At 38.3% G+C, this 23,055-nt stretch overlaps 1 protein-coding gene across 3 annotated transcripts in view; it reads right to left on the bottom strand.

The window, feature by feature from the left end:
- The window catches only part of LOC126108453 (putative nuclease HARBI1), a 52,889-nt gene extending 35,466 nt beyond the window's left edge, over nucleotides 1-17,423 (bottom strand). The window contains exons 1-5 of one of the 3 annotated variants that reach the window (XR_007523528.1): nucleotides 17,283-17,423; nucleotides 17,108-17,188; nucleotides 16,953-17,015; nucleotides 15,762-16,845; nucleotides 3,620-4,057 (exon numbers count right to left, since the gene is read on the bottom strand). Coding sequence is in view for 2 of the 3 variants with exons in the window: in XM_049913665.1 (XP_049769622.1) it covers nucleotides 15,762-16,845; nucleotides 16,953-17,015; nucleotides 17,108-17,179 (1,219 nt within the window). In the remaining variant the exon portion in view is untranslated. The remainder of the gene's footprint in view (nucleotides 1-3,619; nucleotides 4,058-15,761; nucleotides 16,846-16,952; nucleotides 17,016-17,107; nucleotides 17,189-17,282) is intronic. The other 2 variants (XM_049913665.1, XM_049913666.1) reach the window with 2 other exon arrangements.
- Between the last annotated feature and the right edge of the window lie 5,632 nt (nucleotides 17,424-23,055).

Here is a 23,055-nt window from a genome sequence, read left to right as displayed (position 1 = left end):
CTGTGGCCCGCACGTTCACCAGATCTGACGCCCCCGGATTTCTTTCTGTGGGGAAAGTCGAAGGATATCTGCTATCGTGATCCACCGACAATGCCTGACAACATGCATCAGCGCATTGACAACGCATGTGCGAACATTACAGAAGACACTCACTGTTGAGAGGAATATTGTGACACGTATTGCCAAATTCATTGAGGTTGACGGATATTATTTTGAGCATCTATTGCATTAATGTGGTATTTACAGGTAAACAGGTAAAAAGTGGAAACACCATTGGAGTCGGTGTGTTCCGTCAAAACGGGACTATTTTGAAGGAGATGAATCAAAGTAGCATGTAAGTACCACCATTGTACAATTACTAGCCCATTCTTAAAACTTTCCCATCACACCTCATATCTGCCACAATGGCGAAAGTACAATAGACATTGCATTGATAAGGGGACCATTCAGAGGTAATATATTGCTTCTCTGAACTGCAGCCCACACACCACTTCGGAAACATGTCCCTCTGGAAATAAACATCTAAGGAGCATGGCGAAAAGTGCAAGAAAAAGAGGAAGAAGCACTTTCAAGAACAATAGACTTCGGGAAAGTGGAAGCAAAATCTGATGACATAAAACAAATCGAAATGCTAAGAGACAATTCGTGACTAAAGGAAGCCACAGAAGTGATAGGAGAAGTAAGACAGGCTGCCAATTCCAGGTACAAAAGAAGAGCGAAAAAATGGTTGGACACAGTGTTACAGTCTAGGAAAAGATGTACTAGAAAGCCTACATCAACTAAAACACTGCACGAACAACCCCATACTCCTCGGGACTTATGCCGAAAAACTAAATATCTATAAGAAAACTCTTCTTTTCCTTTAGAGAACATTACAGGCAAGAGAAAGAAAGAAACTAGTGGAGAAAGCCTCGAAAGACCAATACATTGTGCTATGCCCCAGAAAATGAGCTGAAAGACATTACGTCCATACAAAAATATGGGAGACGCACTATGACAACACACCAAACAAGGAAGCACTAAAAGGGAGACCAGAGGGCAGAGAGGATACAATGCCACAAACAACTGTGGAATGGAACCCATTGGCCACAGAAGAGATCAAAGATGCCATTAACAGCACCAAGAACAAAACAGCTGCAGGTCCTGACAGACTTTATAGCAAATATTTGTAGGACACTGCCCAAATACTAACACCAATGTGTACAAAACTATACAACAAGTGCATAGAAACAGCCTACATTCCACAACAGTGGAGACAGTCAATAGTAAAAGTGCTTTACACAGGAAAAGGAGACGTCAAGGACCCTAGCAAATACAGAGGCATAGCCCTAGAAAACTTAGCTTTCAAAGTGTTCACAAAAATAATAAGAGAACGAATAAAGCATACAATCAACGAACACCACCTTGAAAGCCAAATGGGGTTCAGGAAGGGAAGATAAACTCTGAGTGCAATAGAACTCCTGCTAAAGAGAGTATAAGACTCTCTTGAAGCCAGAGAAAAATTCTATGTAGTTTTCATAGAATTCACAAAAGCCTTTGACTTTATAAACAGAAAATTAATGAGCAAAAAGCTAGAGGAAAACTCAGGAGAAAATATATGGACACAAATCATAAGTGCAATACTGTGATAGAATGAAATAAGGGTATCGGAAAACCTCGCCCTATCGCAACCGATTCTCCAATTAAACAGAGTACTCCAGGGAGATCCACTGAGTCCTCTGTCATTTACCCTTGCAGTGGAAGAAATTGTAAGAACAAAGGGAGGGTGTAATCTCATATGCATATGCAGACGATATTGCAATAGGCACAAAGGACATGGGAGATTGGCATGTTGAGCACAGCTTCATAATAAATGTGGCGAAAACAGAAATGGGAATATTCATAAATGGAGGAAGAGCACCTGCATCAGTTGAGATCTTCATACGGGAGAGAAAACTGGAGATTGTACTGGACTTCAAGTCTCTAGGAGTCACAATATAAACAACTGCAAAATGTTTCACAAAGCATGTCACAGAGAAGCAATAATGGCAATCCATGAAATACAATAATTAGATTCCTCAGCCTAGAGACAGCAATGGCACTATCCAGAGCCAAAATCTTCCCAATACTGACATATGGCACAGAAATTATTGGACCACATCTTACAGTGAAAAACCTAACAACACTAGAAAGAATGAAGGCTAAATATATAAAAAAAAGCAATAGGGGTCTCCCAAAACAACACGATCCAGACTCGTATACTTGCTGGCGAGGGAACCCTTCCTCACTGAAGACCTACGGGCAAACCTGATGCTACCCAACAGCAGCGCTTTGGAAACTCAATTTAAAACTTTGAAGGAAAAAAGGGAAGCCATACCTCCAGAATCTTACAGCATGGGCACCATGATTGACTGAACATGGACAAAGGAAAACTTCGAGATGAGACACGTGATCACCAGAATGGCAGTCAACGGTTTCCACCACCATATTTGCAAAAACACGTCATATCGTGAACCAAATGAAATGTGTGAGTGTAAACTGTGTCATCAAATATGCAATGGTTACCATATAGAGCTCTGTACCAAAAGGACATTCCACACTCCAGTCCGTAGAATGTCAATTTTCTTTCTCCTCATGACGACATCCTTGTGAGTAGCCCCACCCGGAGTTCCAAATGGGGGACTATTTTACCCAAGTGACTATGCAAACCACAATATGTAAAATTTCTAATTTCTTTTACCATCATCATTGTACTTTGAATCTGTATGGCTATTTGGCTGCAATAAACTTACTATTATATTCCCTTCCACCTGCTTTATTTTTATATTTTCTCATTTCACCAATTAAATTCAAATTCTCCTGTGATATCCAAGGTTTTCTACTAGGCCTTGCCTGTTTACTGATTTGAGCCTCTGCTGCCTTCACTATTTTATCTCTCAAAGCTACCCATTCACCGTCTACTGCATGCCTTTCCCCTCTTCAAGTCAATCATCATATAATGCTCCCTCTGAAACTCTCGACAACGTCTGCTTCTTTCAACTTATCCAAATCTGGTTTCAAAATCTCTGTCTTACCGTTACATAATCCACCTGAAAGCTTCCAGGTCTCTTCCACATATACAACCTTCTTTCATGATTCTTAACCAAAGTGTTAGGGATGATTAAATTATGCTCTCTGCAGTATTCTACCACGTGGCCTCCTCTTTCATTCCTTTCCTCCAGTCTCCCTACTATTTTTCTCTCTCTTCCTTTTACTATCAAATTTCAATTGCCCACCACAAATAAATTTTTCTGTCTTAACTATCTGAAGAATTTCTTTTATTTCATACATTTCTCCAATTTCTACATCATCTGCAGAGCTAATTAGCTTATGAACTTGTACTATTGTTGTGGGTGTGGGCTTCGTGTCAATCTTGGCTACAATAATGCTTTCACTAGCTGTTCACAGTATCTTACACACATTCCTATTTTCTTATTTGTTATTAGCCCTACTCCCGCATTAACCCTACCTGATTTTGTATTTACAGTCTTGTATTTGTCTGACCATAAGTCCTGTTCCTCCTCCTACCACTGAACTTCACTAATTCCTATTGTATCTAAATTCATCTCATCCATTTCACTCTTTAAATTTTCTAACCTACCTGTCTGAGTAAGAGATCTAACATTCCACACTCCAGTCCGTAGAATGTCAATTTTCTTTCTCCTCATGACGACATCCTTGTGAGTAGCCCCACCCGGAGTTCCAAATGGGGGACTATTTCACCCAAGATGATGCCATCGTCATTTAACCATACAATAGAGCTGCATGCCCCGGAAAAAATTATGGCTGTAGTTTTCTCCAGCTTTCAGCCATTCACAATACCAGGCATTCTGGCTGACGTTACAAGGCCAGATCCTTCACTCATCCAGACTGTTACTCCTGCAACTACTGTAAAGGCTGTCGTCCCTCTTCATGAACCACACTTTCATGTGGCCTGTCAACAGAGACCCTATGGCACGGCTATCGGTATTGCTGAGACAAGCAAACCACCCCACCAACAGCAAGGTCCTTGGTTCTTGAGAGGGTTGTTCCGGAATACCTAACAAAAAATGCAAAATACAAGCAATTAGAATCGAACTTTTCACTGGACCTATATAGTTCAAATGAAGACAGCAATAAAGACACACCTGCACAAAACAATGACAATCGAAAAATAGCACACAAAAATTCCTCAAGAATGAACTACAAGAAAATGTAAGAAAACACACAAATGGAATCGTGCTTACATTGGGCCTATACTGCTCTGAAAATGAAGACAGGAATACCAGACAACCCCCAAAAAACAACTGTATGGCTGAGAAATGACACACATGAATTCCTTTTGAAAAAAACCACAAAATTTGAGTAATATATTTTGGTTGACCTACGTAGCAAAATGAATGGTCACTGTACTCGAGAACTGACAAATATTGTGAGCTGTGATCATTCCAGCATCACGCGACATTTGCATGCAATGGGGAAGATTCAACAATTGGGTGTATGGGTACCACAAGCCAAAAATCACAAAAATCAGCAGATTGTCATATGTGCATCTCTCCTAACTCATCATCAATTAACTCATGAAGAATTACTTCTGCAAGGTTTAACCATCACTGCTGATGACATTTATTGTCAACAACGACCAGAAAGAAGGCATGAAGTGATGATACTCCACGATAATGCCAGCCCACTTTCCGCTAGACTGACAAAAACACTATACAGGACGTCATTCCGCACCCACCTTATTCACATGATCTTGCATCCTCAGATTTTCACCTTTACTGCTTTCCATCGAACAACCTTCAAGGAGCTTCCTTTCTGATTGAGAATGCTTTACGAACACGGTTTGACGAGTTCTTCTCCACAAAACTATGTGATTTCTACAGTTGCAGAAATGAAAAGTTATCCTAGCATTGCTGGACTGTTGTACATAGTGAAGGAGAATACTATACTATTAATGACTACATTCTCTGTTATGTGTTGTGTTTATTAAATTTATGGAAAAATACTATGAACTTATGCACCAACCTACTACATGTTCCTTTAAACAATTGGAATCACATGATAAATGAAAATTAACAGGTCAAAAACCGAAACCAGATAAATAACCAATGAATAGCAAAGTCCCGACCACATTCTACAGGGCTATTACTACAAAACCACTGTACAAAAAATAACATCTACCATAAGAGTGAGCCACTCATAACAAGAACACAACCCTTGTAAGAACAATCGATTGCAGCAGACCCTCCATGATGTCACATGATGTAAGAAGGAAAAAAGAAAAGCAGTCAAATTTTTGTAAAATCCAAAATTATAAATAACATTACTGCTTGTTTCATTCACAACCATTTGAACTATGCATTTAGGTTTCTAGTTAATCTCACCCTGAACAAACCTGCCACATTACAAAAACAGCAAATCATATTAAGAAATAATGACAAATTATAATCACTAATAGTTTCACTCACAACAACAATTTAACATGTGCTCTTAAATCCTGCCTAATCTTAACCTTGGAAATCATGCAAAATACATAAAGCAGCAGCCAAATATCTGGTCGGGGGAGAGGGGGCACAATTTGGGAAATACTGAAGCGTCCGATCCCACACATCTGCTTTGACCCATGACGTCACAAATATGGTGGAAACACCATAAACGACGATTCCAATATGGCGCATATAAAGTCGTTATGTACACATTATAAACACAAAAACACATAGAAAAACAAACACACGTTCCACAAAAAGCCTAATGACACTAACGGGACAAGCGCGGGAAATTGGGGTTTTTGGGTGGGGGCAAACTAAATATAAACAAATTTAGACATCCACCCCCATACAAAACCATGCAAAATGACAAAAAAAACAACAACACAAAACTCCCCAAATACACTAAACACAATATCATCTGGAATCTGACACTTCCCTTGACCTATATAGCTCAACAGCAGCTCCCTATCCCATAAATTGGAATCAAACACTTCCCAAACAGCCGTAAAACTTTATCAGCTTCAACACAGTATTTTTCATCATTTCTCACAGACACGTGCTATTAATTTTATCCTTCATATTCATTCTGAACAAAAGCAACAACCAATTAATTTACTGAATTTACTACACGACCTACAGCAAACAACACTAAATTAACCTCCACACAAAACCACTAAATCGTTAACTCACTGAAACAAATTCCACTATAAACACAGCCAACACTAACAATTCTTTATAATGAGCAAGACCAAACTGAGCCCATTACACCACACAAACAAAAGCCCTGAACATACCACCAGGGGCCACAACAAACCACAACACGACGACATCCACGAACACGCCACACTCACAAACCAAACTCCACGCCATCATGATGTCACACACCACAACATCCTTACGTAACGGGTCAAAGCCGACAGGTGGGATCAGACGCTTCTGTCGACCCACAATTTGTTACTACTGTCTCTATCAACAATTTAAGCAGAGTGTCAGATTAGACCCAAACCACACCCTCTTACAGCATGACAGATTTGGTAAAAGAAAAACCGTAGTTTGATCTTCATACGTTACCTAAGACAACCATGGGTAACATGTAATAAGATGCTTCTTACATCATGTAAATTCATGTCATCACACTGAATGTCTTGGATCTTGGAATCAAATGTGTGCTTGGGCCATACCCGAAAAATGAAAATAACTAGAATCTTGTTACTGTGCAAATAAATAATAAGAAACGAAGATCCAATTTGCTCTCTCAACTACAGACCTTTCAGTCTGCTACCCATTTCTCAAAAGTTCTTGAAAAACTAATATACATCAGGTTTATGTCATATATTGAAAGAAATAGTATCATAAATGGTAGACAGTTCGGATTCCAGAAAGGAAAATCAACAGTTTCAGCTGCATTTGAATGTACAAATATAACTTCAGTAGGATTAGATTGAGGCCAAAATCCTCTTAATACTTCCTGGGACATATCAAAAGCTTTCTATCAAGCTGACCAAGACATTTTAATATAAGGAAACTTGACTACTATGAGATTAGAGGAATTGTTCTTTGTATCATAAAATCATACCTGCAAAACAGAAAACAAGCATTAGAAATACAACCAAACACAAAAGAAATATTTAATGGAATTTCAACAAATAGTCACAGTGTACCACAGGTTATCATATTGGGTCAATCTGTATAAAGTGGTACAGTGATGGTTGCTTGACCATTTTTAAATATTTTAATTTTTTATGTACAATTGCCCTATAATTGAGAAGTTCGAAACAGTTTTTTAAAATAATTTATCTTGCACCTTTACTGGAGGGTAGCCATTTTTATTCGTAGGTCCTCGACGATTTTTCAGTCTGGAGACATTAGCAAAAATGTGAATATCACTGCACTGGGTTAAGTTACAACATTGCAATTGACATGATTGTTTTTAGAAAAGTGTCCTCTACAACATTGACTATTGCACAAAATACCCTACATTAAAAAATAACCAGTAAAATGACCTCCGAAGTTTGGTATCCAAATTTTCAAAAATCCACTTTTTAAGCCCAAAAATAACAAACAAGGAGTGATTTATGAGAGTCTATACTTTCCCTATGGTTAGATGCCATACACTACTAGCCCCATATAGAGCAAGAACACTTACATATGTTTCCTTAATTTTTTATAAATTTTTGAAATTTGTCTATTTTCATTTTTTGTAAAGTTTGGGGTTAGTTATCTCAGGTGAGACTGAATATAAAAATATGATTTTTGCACAGTTTGTACACCTATGTGATAGCAATGTACTGTAAAAATTTCAACACTCATATCTGACTGTGAACAAAGAGATGAATTTTTGAAAATAAGGAAATAATTCACGTTAGGCCTATTCTACAACTGATCTTATGGCTGTTGCCTATTTAAATGGTTTATTGTTTCATTGTAGTAAAATTTAATTGTGACATATTTAGTTAACACTATCACCCAATATTCATTTAGTTTATTTATTTTTAATAATGCAATATTAAAAAATAGGAACTTTTGTAATTAATTTTGAGTGCAATAACACGGATGAACAGTGCTCTGCTGGACAGATAGCAAGTGAGGTGTATCACAAAACAGTTTAAAACAAAACCTGAAACATGTCAATAACTTTCATGAAGTTAGCCAAACTTTGTTTAAATTTCGATTAAGTTCTGTAACATCAGTGTGCGAGTTTCATGAGAAGAAATATATTCTGAAGTACAACCACATTTATAGAAGAAAGTGCTGTGATCCACTTAAAAGTTTATAAAAAGCCTATTACTAAAGGTTTGAGGGAAATAAAACTTGGAACATTTGTCCATGTTATGTGTGAGTGAAACAGCTTTCCAAGTGAAATATAATGTGACTCCTGGAAATTCCCTGTGCCCAAAGTGTTACTCAGAAATATTTGTTGTGAATCCAGAACCAGAATCATGTAACATTGTTAATGACATTTATATTCCTAATGAGGAAGCTGTTAGCATATTGGATTTTGCTTGTTCTAAGTTAGACGTATCTCCTGCTTCGAAAATAATAAAATTAAGTATCAGAAAAAGAAAAGCAGCTATTGAAAATAAGGTACAACAAATTTCAGACAAAATTTGAAGAGACTTGGAATCATGCTTTAATAATACAGATACCAACATTATTTCTAAAGAAGAATATCTATCACCAGCATCATCTGACACTGAATATTTGAGCTTAATAGAGAAATTAAAAATTAAATATTCAGTGACATCTAAAGGGAAAGAAGTTAAAATTTTAAGTTTGCTCCCTGACTCATAGTCAAGAGAAAAAATAGTTAATGAATTCAACATTTCTCATCATTTTGTTAAATTAACCTGAAAATTAATGAAACAGTAGTGCATTCTTCCAATTTCATGAAAGAAGAAAGGAGTAGGGGAAATACGGAAGTGTCCGATCCCGCCCGTCTGCTTTGACCCATGATGTCACAAATATGGCGGAAACAAAAACAAACACACACACCTTCCACAAGAAGCCTAATGACACTAACGGGTGTCAAGCGCGGGAAATGGGGTGTTTTGGGTCGGGGGGGGGGGGGGGGGGGGGGGGGGGCTAACTAAATATAAACAAATTTATACGCCTTGCATAGCTACAATGTGTAAGTGAAGACAGCCATGCATGAATACCCACCCACCTCCCCAGGGGTCGTAACCCCTGCAACCCATAGAAGATAAAGATGCTTCAGTAGCTGATTAGTGTTTTTTGTCTTTTTTTAAAAAAATCTCACGGGATAGAACGAACAGATCAGAAAAGTAAATAAAATAAGATAAAACAGAACTGGAGACAGCCACACTCAAACCAAACTCCGCGCAGTCATGACATAACACACGACAACACCCTTACGTCACGGGTCAAAGCCGACGCGTGGGATCGGACGCTTCTGTCGACCCGGAGTAGGTATGATGAAAACAGTAGAATGTGCCCAGGTTGCAAAGATAGAAAGAGAGTTGTTATAAATGGAAATGACTAGTGCTGTCAGATTTAAATGACATTTATGTAGCTTTCAAAATTCTCATCCTGAATGCAAAATTGGAAGGTCAAAATTTTGTGACCTCCACCCTAAGTGGTGTATTTTGGTTGTAACCTCAGGGACACACACTGTATGTGTTTGCTTATATCATCAAAATGTCGAACAGATGATTGCGGGTGCAAAGCTCAGTGATCTGATCTACAAAGAGTTACTAGATTTAATGGTCTGTGACACTGACTGGGCAAAAATGATAACAGTGGTTACATCTCAGGAATAGTACTTGGAATCTTTAGCTGATAACTTACAAAAACTCAAAAGTCACCACTATGTTTCTAAAATCCAAAGTAAGTTTTTGAAGGACAAAAAGCACAACTTCAGAGAAACTGAATGCATAGTACTAGCTGATTTTGCAGAAAATTTTACATTTGTGATTTAGGATGCAATACAAGGATACCACTGGGTCAATGACCAGGCAACAGTGCATACATTTATTCTCTACTTTAAAAATGAGAAAGATGAAGTTTGCAGTTCTTCAATTTGCATTCTAAGCGACTACTTGGAGCACAAGACTTTGGCTGTACATGTGTTTCAAAAGTATGTAATAAATTACATAAAAGAAAATTTTTCCAAGGTTGAGAAGCTGATATACTTTTCAGAGGGAAGTGGTAGTCAGTACAAGAACAAAAAGAATTTTTCAAATCTGTGCAACCACAAAGCAGACTTTGGGTTGGAGGCTGAATGACACTTTTTTGCATCTTGCCATGGTAAAAATGCATGTGATGGAGTAGGAGGTACAAGAAAACAAGAAGTAAGTAAAGCCAGCCTACAAAGACCAACCATAGACCAAATTCATAAAAAATTAAGGAAACATTTGTAAGTGTTCTTGCTCTACATGGGGCTAGTAGTGTATGATATCTAACTATAGGAATAAAATAGACTCTCATAAATCACCCCTTGTTTGTTATTTTTGGACCTAAAAACTGGATTTTTGAAAATTTGGATACCAAACTTTGGAGGTCATTTTGACCGGTTACTTTTGAATGTAGGGTATAATAGACACTGTTTGTAGAGGACACTTTTCTAAAATCATGTCAACTGCAATGTTGTAACTTCACCCCGTGCACAGATATTCAAATTTTCACCAATGTCTCCAGACTGAAAAATCGTCACGTGCCTACAAATAAAAATGGCCACCATCCAGTAAAGGTGCAAGATAAATTATTTTAAAAACTGCTTTTAACTTCTCTATTATATGGCAATCACAAAAAAAAAAAAAAAAAAAAAAAAAAAAATAATAATAATAATAATAATAATAAATAAATAAAATAAAAAAATAAAAAGTAAATTAAAAATGGTCAAGCAACCAACTTAATTTTTATTGGACCACTTCACCCGGATTGACCCTATTAGGACCTCTGCTGGTCCTGTTATACATAAACGACTCACCTCTAAACACTAAGTGAAATTATTCTTTTATGCAGATGTTACTACTGGTATGCTCATTGACAAAAGCAAACTCATGATTCAGCATATGACTCAGTTGCTTATGCTCAAGAATTATGACGCTTTTGGAAAATCCTGCGATAATCAGCTTGCTCTGTTCATCAATGAGATCCACAGCGCAGTGAACAACTGCGCTCAGGTTGATGCTGTGTTCTTTGATTTCAGTAAGGCATTTGATACCGTCCCGCATTGCTGTTTAATGAAAAATATGAGCTTATGGAATATCAGCGCAGACTCGGGATTGGATTCAAGACTTTCTTGCAGATAGAACTCAACCCATCACTCTCAATGGAACTAAATCGACAGATGTAAAGGTAATATCTGGAGTACCACAGGGAAGTGTGACAGGGCTGCTGTTTACAGTATATGTAAATGATCTATTAGAAAGAGTCGAATGCTCTTTAAGGCTACTCACAGATGATGTAGTTGTCTATACCAAAGTAGCAATGCCAGAAGATAGTAAGAATTTGCAGAATGACCTGCAGAGAATTGATGAATGGTGTACGCTCTGGCAGTTAACCCTTAGCATAAATAAATGTAACATATTGAGCATGCACAGGAAAAGAAATCCATTACTGTACAGCTACACTACTGATGACAAACAGATAGAGACAGTGTCTGCCGTAAAAACAAATAGTGGGAAAAGCCGACACCAAACCCAGAGTTATCGGAAGAATCTTAAGGAAATGTAACTCATCCATGAAAGAAGTGGCTTGTAAGGTGCTTGTTCACCCGATTCTTGAGTGTTGTTCACCTATCTGGGATCCGTATCAGGGAGGACTGATAGAGGAGATAGAAATGATCCAACAAAGAGTGGCGCGTTTCGTCACAGGATCGTTTAGCTAGCGAGAGAGCGTTACAGAGACGCTAAACAAACTCCGCTGGCAGACGTTACAAGAGAGGCATTGTGCATCATGAAGAGATTTACTATTGAAATTTCAGGACAGTACTTTTCAGAAGTCTGACAAAATATTACTTCACCCCCACATACATCTCGCGTATTGACCATGAGGAGAAAACTCGAAAAATTAGAGCAATACAGAGGCTTCCCGATAATCATTCTTCCCATGCACTATTTGCGAAAGGAACAGGGTTGGGGTTATTGGATGGTGTACTGAAAGTACCGTCCATCACACACCATTAGATGGCTTGCAGAGTATGATTTAGATGTACATTAAACCAATAGGCTAATTCTCAATAATGAGAAAATTAAAGAAATACTGTTTTGGTACAATAACACAAGAAAATTATAGGAATCTTCACAATTGCAGGCACTGGATATAATTGGAGTTCCAAACACAAAATTCTTAGGGCTCACCATGGTTAAAGCTATGTATTGGACACCCGGCCCCCTCCCCTGAAATCTTGATTTGTGGTGACAGCTTGATCTGAAGCACTGCCAGAGGTCTAGGTTAGGCCATAAGGTGATAATATAGTTACGAGTTGGTAAAGCCAACAAATGTGAAAGTAAACAATCTGGTTGTGGTAACAAATTGACCAGTAGTGAGGCCTAATGTTTACATCCACACCATACAGAAAAATGCAAGGGGGGTTCAATACCTTTCACCATAGGTAACTTGTTTACTGTGGAAAGACCACGTTGCTAACAAAGTTCTGCCATGTTTGTTCTCTGCCACTAGTAGCAAATGATGCTATGCAAATAGTGTACTTCTCATATTTTAATGCATTTATGACACTTGGCATAGATATATAGAGTCAATAGAGTGATGCAATTAAAATCTTTGAACTACAAAAAATTAGCAATCAAAGCAATGGCCAATGCAAGAACAACAGACAGCTGGATGCCACTACTCAAAAAATTTAAAATTCTTTCTACAAATAGAACACACAAAACTTGGGTCTAGTTTAGCAGGGGATACAACCCGTTGGCTTTGAACAATGACATCACAAGTCGCCAGAGAGCATGTATTACAAAGATGAAAGAGCTGAGGAGAATGTTGAGAAACAAAGGAATGCGAGACAGATAAACTTTACTTCACATATGTAAGGGCCACTAGTATTTTCACGTTAATGATATCGCGTGTTTGTATCTTAGTATTTCTCCGCAAAATACAATGGAAAGAAATGAATGAAATTACTAGCAAAGAATACATCACGTTACATGTATGTCAGTTGTATCTCGAAAGTCTTTCGAACTATATTGCTTAAGTGCAGTATGGGATACAAGTTCAGCGTAGTCGATTTCTTAGTTTCAACTAGCATTGCTGTCCTGTTGTTCACTTGAACTATGTATCCCCTGCTTCACTAAACCTCACATGAAACACCCGATACAAATTAAAAGCTCATTCGAAGTGTGTTGCTTAAGTACAGTCGAGAATACGAGTTTGTCGTAAGGCGATTTCTTCGTTTTCATAGCATTACTGTCCTGTTCTTCACCTGAACGATGTATCCTCCGCTTCAGTAAACCCTAAGTGGAACACGGGATACAAATTGTAGATGTGCTGTTTATTTCATCTCCGCTATTACTAACAGTCTTTTCTTACGTACATATCAGTATTACTGATGACAGAAGGACCTACGTATGTAATATATGTATACCAGACTTCCATTGACCTCGATATATGTACACTGGTAACGAATAGGTGGAAATACATGTACGTTACATTTGCAACCTGTTTCATTTTATATGTTTTGATTGTTTATTTAACCTTTGTGTTTCACTTGTTGAAAGGGAACTACACATTGATCTTGTCAAAAGCCGAGAAACGATTCTTCTTAGTGTTGTAGCTCCCTTTAGTAGCTGATAAGTGTTTTTCGGCTTTAAAAAAAAAATAAATCATTAAGCAATCAATAAAAAAACTAAACTAAAACATAACAGCAAAAGCTTATTAAGCAATCAATAAAAAAACTAAACTAAAACACAACAGCAAAAGCTTTTGCTGTTATGTTTTAGTTTAGTTTTTTTATTGATTGCTTAATAAAGTAGGATCAGTTTATCCTATCTCGTGAGATTTTTTTTTAAAAAAGCCAAAAAACACTTATCAGCTACCGCCACAACCGATCTTTGCTGCAGCGCCATACGAATAAGTCGTGAGTATGGCGACTTGATACACTCATAAGGCGCATATGTTCGCTGCACTCACAACACTGAACGTATTCTGCAATGAGACCACACATTTGCAGGAAGCAAATTGTGGTCAACATATCTTGGCCCATAACATCCCTTAAATCGTCCAGATTCATTCGGATAGACAAATCCATTCCTATAAACGAAAAGGGTAGACAGAAGCGTCCGATCCCACGCGTCGGCTTTGACCCGTGCTGTAAGGGTGTTGTCGTGTGTGACGTCATGACAGCACGGAGTTTGGTTTGAGTGTGGCTGTCTCCAGTTCTGTTTTATCTTATTTTATTTACTTTTCTGATCTGTTCGTTCTATGTCGTGAGATTTTTTTTTTTAATTTAAAAACACTTATTACTTATTTTAATTATCTGTTTCCTCCAATTTCTGTTTTAGTTTATTATATTTATCTTTCTGATCTGTTCGTTCTATCCCGTGAGATTTTTTTTTACAAAAGACAAAAAACACTAATCAGCTACTGAAGCATCTTTATCTTCTACGGGTTGCAGGGGTTACGACCCCTGGGGAGGTGGGTGGGTATTGATGCATGGCTGTCTTCTCTACACGTTGTAGCTACGCAAGGCGTCTAAATTTGTTTATATTTAGTTTGCCCCCCACCCAAAACACCCCATTTCCTGCGCTTGTCCCGTTAGTGTCATTAGGCTTCTTGTGGAAAGTGTGTGTGTGTGTGTGTGTGTGTGTGTGTGTGTGTGTGTGTTTTTGTTTCCGCCATATTTGTGACGTCATGGGTCAAAGCAGACGGGCGGGATCGGACGCTTCCGTATTTCCAACGAAAATAAGACACTACAAATTGTTCTATAAGAAAAAACTAATAATCCACATTACCTCAATATCATTACGAAAAATATTAAGTACCGTCTGAATAAGAAACAAACAATTAACTTAATTAAATCACACGTTTAATGATTTAGCGAATATCACGCGATCGCTTTTAGATTCACATTCAATTATTTTAATGATAGCGCTTATTACAACACAGAACTGCTTTATTATCTATGCCTCGAAGTGAAGACATTACTATCTATGACTAAGGAATGACGTCATTCTTCAAAGCCGACGGGTTGTATCCCCTGCTTCACTAGACCCCAAAACTTTCTGCTTGGAAAATAAGAAAAATCTCTTCAAACATTTCATACTTATCTTTGGTACTATAAACTGAATAAAGTTCAACACAACACAGTTAAGTGCAAAAGAAGCAGTGCTTAATTGGCAATAAAATAAATTAAAAAAAAAAAAAGAAACAACTGTTCATGAATTCATGTAAAGTCAATGAATTCATGCAAAGAATTGAATTAGGTATACAATGTCACAGAATTACAACATGTATAGGCAGAATGTTAGCAGATTCAAAGTGTGTATCTATGTATAGTATAACAGTGTATCTATGTATAGTATAACAGAATTCAACTATGTATAGGTAGAATATATAGTAAATCCCAAATGTATACTTTTGTATGGTTTTTTGTACTTAAAAATCTGTGATAATTAAACAGTGCATATGATTATTATTTTGTAAAACTGACATCACAAATATGCACTTCATCACATCCAAAGCTGCCCAATTAAATAAATAAAAATATCTCCAAAACGTGACACTTTTGGTAAGGTCTGTTGTGAAAAAATGTTAAAATACAAGCAATATTACAAGTATAAAAGCTGTTATATTTACCTTCGTTTCCTTCAAATACAAAGGTGTCTTTCAAGGCGATATTGTGCAGTATGCAGCAAGCTCGAATAAAATGAACTATGTCTTCAATGTTCCTTAACTTAATATAAAACAACTGCTTAAAACGCTCCTTTAATACACGGAAACAATGTTCAACAACACTCGTACTTCTCGAAAGTACAAGATTGAAATCATTTTGCTGTCTGGTTAAATGCCCGGTGTTTCTGTACGGAGTCAGCAAATGCTTAAGGCATGGGTACGCGACGTCTCCCACAATACATAACTCGCTGCAAATTTCTCCGAGCTTTTTAAACAATGGTGATTTTCTGAACACTGTCTCGTCATCGACTGACCCCGGATAACCCACGAATATGTCCCTTATACGTAGCTCGTGGTCGGAAACGATCTGCAATTGAATAGAATAAAAACGTTTCGTGTTCAAATATGAATAGGGATCGCTTTGAGGTTTATCAATCTTAATATGAGTGCCGCCGATGGCGCCAACCACACCTGGCAAACCGTTTGACCGGAAGTATGATTCTATGCCTGCTTTTTCTGCAGCGGACGGCCACTTTATTACACCAACGTATTCATTGCTAATGAAGTGTGACACCCTTTTCACAATGTTGCACAGAGTACTAGCAGAGATGCTGAATCTCTCTGACACATTTCTGAATGTGTCTGTTTCATGTCCAGCAAACCATAAAAAAATTAGGATTTGTTGTAAGGGGATCAGTTTTCCATTCCCACCCGCTTGATGGTTGTAATAGGCAGAATTTCTGTACTTTTCTGCAATGTACTCTGCAATGTGGCGTCGTACACGGAAATGTTCCAAAAACACGGCATCACTATACTGCGGCACCACGAGATCGAAATAATCATCTTTCTTCTGTCTTTTACTCCTCTGAACTGACGTTGCTTCAGACTGAACGAGAAAATCTTCTTCCTTCTGTCTCTTACTATTCTGAGCTAATGTTCCTTTAGACTGACTGAAATCATCGTCTTCCTTGTCTCTCTCAGTCCTCTGAACTAATGTTGCTTCAGACTGATTATGACTGGAAGGAATACAACCCGACCCACTGGACATCTGGAATGAATCGCATTCGTAAATACCATTTTACACACAATTCCGGTCACTTTGCACTACTCCAAGTAAAAATGATTTCATACGCATGTATAAAATGCTTACGTTACCTGAACTGGCGTTTCTTCAAATTCGTCATCACTGGAAACAGAATAATCAGAATCGCTGAGCATCTGGAATGAATTTCATCCGTAAATATCATATATTACACAATTTTGGAGTATCAAAAGTGATTTCACGGGAATAAGTGAAACGATTAGCTTACCTGAAGCAAATTTTCTTCAAACTCATCGTCACTGGAAGGATAGTTACAATCCCAATCCCAAACGAAAATCATTTTGAGGGTCTGGAAAAATCGTAAATTTCACATTACTGAAAGTTCAAGTTGCTTTGCTCTACTTCAAGTAAAAGTGGTTTCACAGTATCACAAAGATGCTTACCTTACAACTGATTTTGCACCAAAAAAGCAAGAAACAGGAAAAAAACCGAAACCAAAACAAAGTTGCTTCAAATTACAACAAGATAACAGACAGACCGCACAGTGTAAACAAACCAACGAAGTTCGACAAAGTTATGCACATGCGCAGCCGTTGATCTTTGGAACAAGTTTATTTAGGCACTGGAAGATTTTTCTTCCATGTTTCATAGATTATTTGAACGATTCTTTTATCGAAATGATGTGGAACGAGACAGTTTACAGGATATTTATAAATGATTAGTGTTAACATTTGTGAACATATTATTATTTTCAGTTTTTTCTTTACTGGCTACTAGCTTTTAAGTAGAAATTCGTCAATGGAATAATTGTAGTTCTCCAGGAGAAATTATTTTAAATTACCCATATATTTAAAACTTGCTTCGCTACCTGTCAGACATTTTATGTTACTGGGCAAATGGTCAAAATCCTTTCTAAGCCACTAACACCTTTAGCTATGGTTAATAAAGGTCGTTTTTCCTCTTGCGTAGGATATATGGACATCACTGTTTTTCTTAAATTGTGAGGAATTATTTATGACGAATTTCATTAGCGAATATATCTCCTGGTGTCGTGCTGAGTGATAAAAATGCCTAGCTCCCTGAAGAGGTACCTATATGACACTTGGAAACCACAATTGGTTACTGCCATATTGTAGAATTAAATGTGCACAGCTTTCGGCAACTCAGAAACGACTAGGACGATCATGGGGAGAATTCGCTGCCCGAAAACAACTTCCGATCTGTGCAAGATCGTAAAACTGCCCCGAATCTCTACTCGAATAAACGTTAAGGGGCCCTCACTTGCTCAACAACATTGTCAAACCGTCGGTATATTTCCAGAATGAGGTTTTCACTCTGCAGCAGAGAGTGCGCTGATATGACATTTCCTGGCAGATTAAAACTGTGTGATGGACCGAGACTCGAACCCGCCTTTGCCTTTCGCGGGCAAGTGCTCTACCATCTGACCTACCCGAGTACGACTTGAGCCCTGTCCTCACAGCCTTACTTCTGCGGTATATTGTCCGTCTGAGAGCACTAAAAATATGGAAATTCTGACGAGCTGAACTGATGACCCTCAAAACATTCCCAGTATTGTCAAAACATACTGAATGTGTGAGGTCAAGTATTGGCAGTTTGACAATATTCTCCATTGAGATGTTCACACAACTTCATGAACCAGCCACAAGCTGCTAGTGTCCACTGTTTATGTTTTCAATTCGCCTTTGTGCATATCCTACCTCAGATTCAATTTTTCAAGCAGTCTTTTAATACAAAACAATTTTAATAGATCTATGCAATGGTTAACATTGTACACACCACTTCAAGATGGGCAACGGAGGATTCTCTAAGACGTTGCTTACTTTACAAATCTGAAAATATAGTGCAGGTTGGTGAATCACATAGCAGTTAGGAAAACGTTTCCACTTCGAAAAATAAGTTATATATCTGCAACGGCTAGTAAGAGGTCTGCGAAATGTCGTCAATTTCACCAAATTACCACAAACATAAAATAATGTTTTACGTTAACTGCCTGAACATGTCCTTGGCAGGCAGATATTCTTGCTTCACAGGTTTCCATAGAATTTTAATAACTGTATTTGGTGATATTACAGAGCTAAACTTCGAGCATTTGTATGACCTGCCTGTCGCCAGAAACCTCAACGTTGCAACCCGCCTCTCGCCGACTGCAACTGTCTCTATCATTAATGTAATGTTTTATCCCATATCAACATTTATGCCTTGTACTCAATGGAAATTTATGATATCTTTCAGGTGCATGGTTATGATTTCAATCAGTAAAGTCATTCCATATCAACTCGCCTAGTCCTCCCTGCTCGAACATAGTGGATTTCGATAAAATTTTATATGAACAGTTGTCCATGTCCCCAATGAAAACCGGTAAAGTTCATCATTCGTCAAAGCAATAATGGCCGAGATGTAGTCACTTGTTTGACTTCATGCGCGCTTCTCGCAAAGCGAGTGTGAATTTCTGGAGACTGTATATCTCGGGTGATATTTTGTTGAAAGCAATGAAATTTGGCCATCTTGTAGAGCTTTATGCGTTCTCTTAAGAACAATAATGAAAATAATTTTACAAACCATACTCAGGCAGTAAATTGTAGACAAAATCGCCAGAAAAACTTCTCACCTCGAAAAATTTCAGAGTTTTGCTCCTTATATCCCGGGTACCCGTGGTCTAGGGGTAGCGTCTTTGATTCATAATTAAAACATCTTCGGTCCCAGGTTCGATCCCCGCCACTGCCTAAATTTTCATAAATAATCAGCATTGGCGGCCGAAGACTTCCGGCAAAAGAAGTCCGCCTTATTCTGCCAACGGCCTTGTCAAAGAGGGCGGAGGAGCGGATAGAGGTTCAGGGCACTCTCTCGTCCTAGGGGTGGGAAATTGCCCCTAAAGGCGGAAGAATTAGCAATGATCAACGACATGAGGATGCAGAAGGCAATGGAAACCACTGCATTAAAGGAACGTAACGTGTATCCACAGGACATGTGGCCTGTAATTGAAGAAGTGTCATGATGATCTCTCCATTGGCAAAAGATTCCGGAATAGTCCCCCATTCGGATCTCTCGGAGGGGACTGCCAAGGGGGAGGTTACCATGAGAAAAAGATTGAATAATCAACGAAAGGATAACGTTCTACGAGTCGGGGCGTGGAATGTCAGAAGCTTGAACATGGTAGGGAAACTAGAAAATCTGAAAAGGGAAATGCAAAGGCTCAATCTAGATATAGTAGGGGTCAGTGAAGCGAAGTGGAAGGAAGACAAGGATTTCTGGTCAGATGAGTATCGGGTAATATCAACAGCAGCAGAAAATGGTATAACAGGTGTAGGATTCGTTATGAATAGGAAGAGGGTGTGTTACTGTGAACAGTTCAGTGACCGGGTTGTTCTAATCAGAATCGACAGCAGACCAACACCGACAACGATAGTTCAGGTATGCATGCCAACGTCGCAAGCTGAAGATGAACAGATAGAGAAAGTGTATGAGGATACTGAAAGGGTAATGCAGTATGTAAAGGGGGACGAAAATCTAATAGTCATGGGCGACTGGAATGCAGTTGTAGGGGAAGGAGTAGAAGAAAAGGTTACAGGAGAATATGGGCTTGGGACAAGGAATGAAAGAGGAGAAAGACTAATTGAGTTCTGTAACAAGTTTCAGCTAGTAATAGCGAATACCCTGTTCAAGAATCACAAGAGGAGGAGGTATACTTGGAAAAGGCCAGGAGATATGGGAAGATTTCAATTATATTACATCATGGTCAGACAGAGATTCCGAAATCAGATACTGGATTGTAAAGCGTACCCAGGAGCAGATACAGACTCAGATCACAATATAGTAGTGATGAAGAGTAGGCTGAAGTTCAAGACATTAGTCAGGAAGAATCAATATGCAAAGAACTGGGATACGGAAGTACTAAGGAATGACGAGATACGTTTGAAGTTCTCTAACGCTATAGATACAGCAATAAGGAATAGCGCAGTAGGCAGTGCAGTTGAAGAGGAATGGACATCTCTAAAAAGGGCCATCACAGAAGTTGGGAAGGAAAACGTAGGTACAAAGAAGGTAGCTGCGAAGAAACCATGGGTAACAGAAGAAATACTTCAGTTGATTGATGAAAGGAGGAAGTACAAACATGTTCCGGGAAAATCAGGAATACAGAAATACAAGTCGCTGAGGAATGAAATAAATAGGAAGTGCAGGGAAGCTAAGACGAAATGGCTGCAGGAAAAATGTGAAGACATCGAAAAAGATATGATTGTCAGAAGGACAGACTCAGCATACAGGAAAGTCAAAACAACCTTTGGTGACATTAAAAGCAACAGTGGTAACATTAAGAGTGCAACGGGAATTCCACTGTTAAATGCAGAAGAGAGAGCAGATAGGTGGAAAGAATACATTGAAAGCCTCTATGAGGGTGAAGATTCGTCTGATGTGATAGAAGAAGAAACAGGAGTCGATTTAGAAGAGATAGGGGATCCAGTATTAGAATCGGAATTTAAAAGAGCTTTGGAGGACTTACGGTCAAATAAGGCAGAAGGGATAGATAACATTCCATCAGAATTTCTAAAATCATTGAGGGAAGTGGCAACAAAACGACTATTCACGTTGGTGTGTAGAATATATGAGTCTGGCGATATACCATCTGACTTTCGGAAAAGCATCATCCACACATTTCCGAAGACGGCAAGAGCTGACAAGTGCGAGAATTATCGCACAATCAGCTTCACAGCTCATGCATCGAAGCTCCTTACAAGAATAATATACAGAAGAATGGAAAAGAAAATTGAGAATGCGCTAGGTGACGATCAGTTTGGCTTTAGGAAAAGTAAAGGGACGAGAGAGGAAATTCTGACGTTACGGCTAATAATGGAAGCAAGGCTAAAGAAAAATCAAGACACTTTCATAGGATTTGTCGACCTGGAAAAAGCGTTCGACAATATAAAATAGTGCAAGCAGTTCGAGATTCTGAAAAAAGTAGGGGTAAGCTATAGGGAGAGACGGGTCATATACAATATGTACAACAACCAAGAGGGAATAATAAGAGTGGACGATCAAGAACGAAGTGCTCGTATTAAGAAGGGTGTAAGACAAGGCTGTAGCCTTTCGCCCCTACTCTTCAATCTGTACATCAAGCAAGCAATGATGGAAATAAAAGAAAGGTTCAGGAGTGGAATTAAAATACAGGATGAAAGGATATCAATGATACGATTCGCTGATGACATTGCTATCCTGAGTGAAAGTGAAGAAGAATTAAATGATCTGCTGAACGGAATGAACAGTCTAATGAGTACACAGTATGGTTTAAGAGTAAATCGGAGAAAGACGAAGGTAATGAGAAGTAGTAGAAATGAGAACAGTGAGAAACTTAACATCAGGATTGATGGTCACGAAGTCAATGAAGTTAAGGAATTCTGCTACCTAGGCAGTAAAATAACCAATGATGGATGGAGCAAGGAGGACATCAAAAGCAGACTCGCTATGGCAAAAAAGGCATTTCTGGCCAAGAGAAGTCTACTAATATCAAATACCGGCCTTAATTTGAGGAAGAAATTTCTGAGGATGTACGTCTGGAGTACAGCATTGTATGGTAGTGAAACATGGACTGTGGGAAAACCAGAACAGAAGAGAATTGAAGCATTTGAGATGTGGTGCTATAGACGAATGTTGAAAATTAGGTGGACTGATAAGGTAAGGAATGAGGAGGTTCTACGCAGAATCGGAGAGGAAAGGAATATATGGAAAACACTGATAAGGAGAAGGGACAGGATGATAGGACATCTGCTAAGACTGATGACGAAAAAAAAAAAAAAACTAGATGCATGACGAAGTTGAAAGGTGGCATGCAGTAACCTAACGACATCAAGTATTCAGATACAAAGTTTCACCTATGTACCATTTTCCAGTAGTAAATAAATGAAGTGCAAAACTGAAAATTTTGTAAAAAAATATAAACTGCAGTATTTTCGACCTGATTTTGCAAAAAACCATGTTCTACAAAACTCTCCAAATGGGGCTCGTTAGAAATGCCATGGTTTTAACCTCTAAAAAGTGTATTTGATTTTCCAGCGCATGTTAACAATGCCACATAATTTCAATCAAAATTGGTAGCGATAATCATGGTACAAAATGAATGCAAACTTTGGATTGTTATACATTGGAGAGTAACCGCTTGCTGAACATGGGACTTAGTACACTATAGGTCTGTATCTCAAGGAT

This window comes from Schistocerca cancellata, chromosome 11, assembly GCF_023864275.1.
Source record: "Schistocerca cancellata isolate TAMUIC-IGC-003103 chromosome 11, iqSchCanc2.1, whole genome shotgun sequence".
Classification (NCBI taxonomy): Eukaryota; Metazoa; Arthropoda; class Insecta; order Orthoptera; family Acrididae; genus Schistocerca; species Schistocerca cancellata.
This window is presented reverse-complemented; position numbering and strand designations above follow the sequence as displayed.